Consider the following 2,500-nt stretch of genomic DNA (forward strand, 5'->3'; position numbering starts at 1 on the left):
AAGTGGAGTTTATATTTAGGGAACTACGGTGTATGTGTGACGCTTATCAGAATCGTCGAGCATCTAATTACAAGAATTTCTGGACATACATAACATGTGTTTGCCCCGCACTATATTATATATCCTTTCGCTCTTGAGCAAAAGGTTTCATGAAGTTTCTCTTTCTCAAATCCCAGGTTACCAAGCCTTAAAGGACGAACAGGGAGGTCAAAGACTTTCTCCAGTTATGAAAGAGAGGGAAGACAAACCTTTTTACAAGATATTGCAACGGCCACAGGAGGATTCGCACACAGTAAAATCTTCAAATGATCCTTTAATAAAACTGCTGTCTGGAGAACTGGGTCATAGTCCCGTGATGACGCATCACCCATTTTCCATACCTCAGGGGGTAATTCATCCCCCTCACGGTCATTCTCAAGGTTCGAACGAACACAGCCAAGGACTATTGCCAGCTCATGGGACCCCTCCCAAGAAAACCTCGTCTATACGTTCAAAGCAACGGCCAGCAACCCCTTCAGAGCACAGCTGGGAAGAAAAAGAATTCCAGTTTTCCTCTTCATCCTTTTTGAACTTCAAGTTTGACCCGAAACCGATTTTAGCTTGTTTACCCACGTAGCTTTTACCTCACGAAGTCCACACCTAGTCGCAGCATTGATGCCGGTATTGAAAAATCTGCATCGATAGCATCCTGCATTTTATTGACGTGTACCGGCAATCAGCATTTGAGAATGGTTTTGTAGAAAACAATAGGGACACATTGTTTTAATCAGGCGCCACGAAAGAACAAGTAAGACGTCATGTCGAAAAATTCGCGCAATTGTTTATCTGTGTTTATTTTACACAGGAAGGTGTCTACACAACGCTTGTTTTTTAAGTTTTACTTTCCTCAGCTCTTAGTTAACAGTCTCCATGTTTTAGCAACACTTCATTGATTTTACTATGGTTCCTTCCAATTAACGACGGCATTATGAGTGGTGTGTGTATAATAAGTGCCCTAATTTGACATCATCATCATCATCATCATCATCAACGTCATTATCTGTGCACTGTAAAATTGACAACATGCGTCCAGCTTTCACCAACGATCAGCCGTTGTTGATTAAAGAGGCAATGTAGGCATAATACCAGGTTCAAGCCAAGTTTTCACTGTCACAGCAGAGAAAAAGCCCTTGAAACGGTAAGCAGCTGCTGGTCTGTAACTGGTTCTACAGGTCACATTTTCTCCTTTACGGCGACATTTTGCTCCGGAATTGAACGCGTGAATTCCGTTGAAGCTAACAAGATTCACTGTTCTATGTTACTGCTTCTCACACCAACTTGTAATTGCAAATGAGGTTTTAAATGTAAAAGATTAAATCTTTTCAATAATTTTTGCTTGAATGTTTTAAAACTGAGTACAGAAATAAACATTGAAAAAGATGTCTATACATACATATGAGCGTTAGTGCATCGTATAGGATAATTTCTACTGCTCCTTCCTGACTTGAAAAATCTGTAAACCTTATCCTGCATCACTTAAGTTCCTCAAACACCTTGGAAAGTTGTTCTATCGATAAACCGTGAAAAGGGAGTGCTGGGTATTATCTGTCGAGTCATACACCAGCACCAATGCGCTTTCGTTTGAAAACGCATACTTATTGAGGCGTTTTCGTCTGTCATTCACACCAAAACGCCCGAAAACGCCGAGTAAAACGGAGACCTCCGAAAACGGTTTCAAAAGTGCATGGACCATTTTGAAAGCGCTCCGTTTTTAGTGTGGACTGGCGAAAACGATGAGCGTTGGGCGTAGAAAACTTTGTGTGCATGTAGATAGGTGAAAACGATGACGTAAATAGCGTAGGAAAACTTCAAAAACATTCATGATTTGTTTTCATCATTTTTGAGTTTTGTAATGTGGATAGGTGAAAACTATATTGTCGATAACAAAACAGTTTTGAAAACGCATTAACGTGGAAGAGGCAACTGTCTAGCACCAAGTCCTAAGTTGCTAGTTTTGTGTGTGCGTTTGATCATCCCAAAATGATTGGTTAAGCGAGTTGTTCCTTTCACGGGTCTTTATGTCATCATTTCTAAGCCTACCGGATGTAATATCGCTGATTCATTGTTCATCATAACGTGACAACAGGATAACGAGGAACGATTCTGTAAAAGCGAAATTTCCGATTGTCTTCCCAGTTACCATTTGTTCTGGTTTTGTTGCTTCCTTGTTTTTATAACAGGAGGCAAAAGTTTGTTTCCAGTCGGTCGTTGAAGGTACTGGTCACAAACAGCACAATTTATGCGGAATGAAGTTGTTCTTGTGTTTTTCCTTGTTCTATATATAAAGCGGGTCATGGTCAGTCATTTATTACTGACGCACAATATCGCTGATCCTTTACTTTATGTGAAGTCGAACTCATTCGTCCAGTATACGGTGGTTTGTTGCAACTTTAACGAGAAACATTGGTAAGTAGTTCTGTTATTTGATTTGAATGATAGTATCTGTAACATTTTTCGCTGT

The 2,500-nt window shown here is 40.1% G+C and overlaps 2 protein-coding genes across 2 annotated transcripts in view; both read left to right on the forward strand.

Annotated features, from left to right (window-relative positions):
• The window catches only part of LOC138039269 (m7GpppN-mRNA hydrolase-like), a 14,017-nt gene extending 12,588 nt beyond the window's left edge, over positions 1–1,429 (forward strand). The window contains exon 9 of the mRNA XM_068885480.1: positions 177–1,429. Within this exon, the coding sequence (XP_068741581.1) occupies positions 177–616 (440 nt within the window). The 3' untranslated portion in view covers positions 617–1,429. The remainder of the gene's footprint in view (positions 1–176) is intronic.
• A 668-nt stretch (positions 1,430–2,097) lies between these two features.
• Positions 2,098–2,500, forward strand: part of LOC138037070 (uncharacterized) — a 37,696-nt gene continuing 37,293 nt past the window's right edge. The window contains exon 1 of the mRNA XM_068883076.1: positions 2,098–2,445. The gene's annotated coding sequence lies outside the window, so the exon portion shown is untranslated. The remainder of the gene's footprint in view (positions 2,446–2,500) is intronic.

This window comes from Montipora capricornis, chromosome 2, assembly GCF_036669925.1.
Source record: "Montipora capricornis isolate CH-2021 chromosome 2, ASM3666992v2, whole genome shotgun sequence".
Classification (NCBI taxonomy): Eukaryota; Metazoa; Cnidaria; class Anthozoa; order Scleractinia; family Acroporidae; genus Montipora; species Montipora capricornis.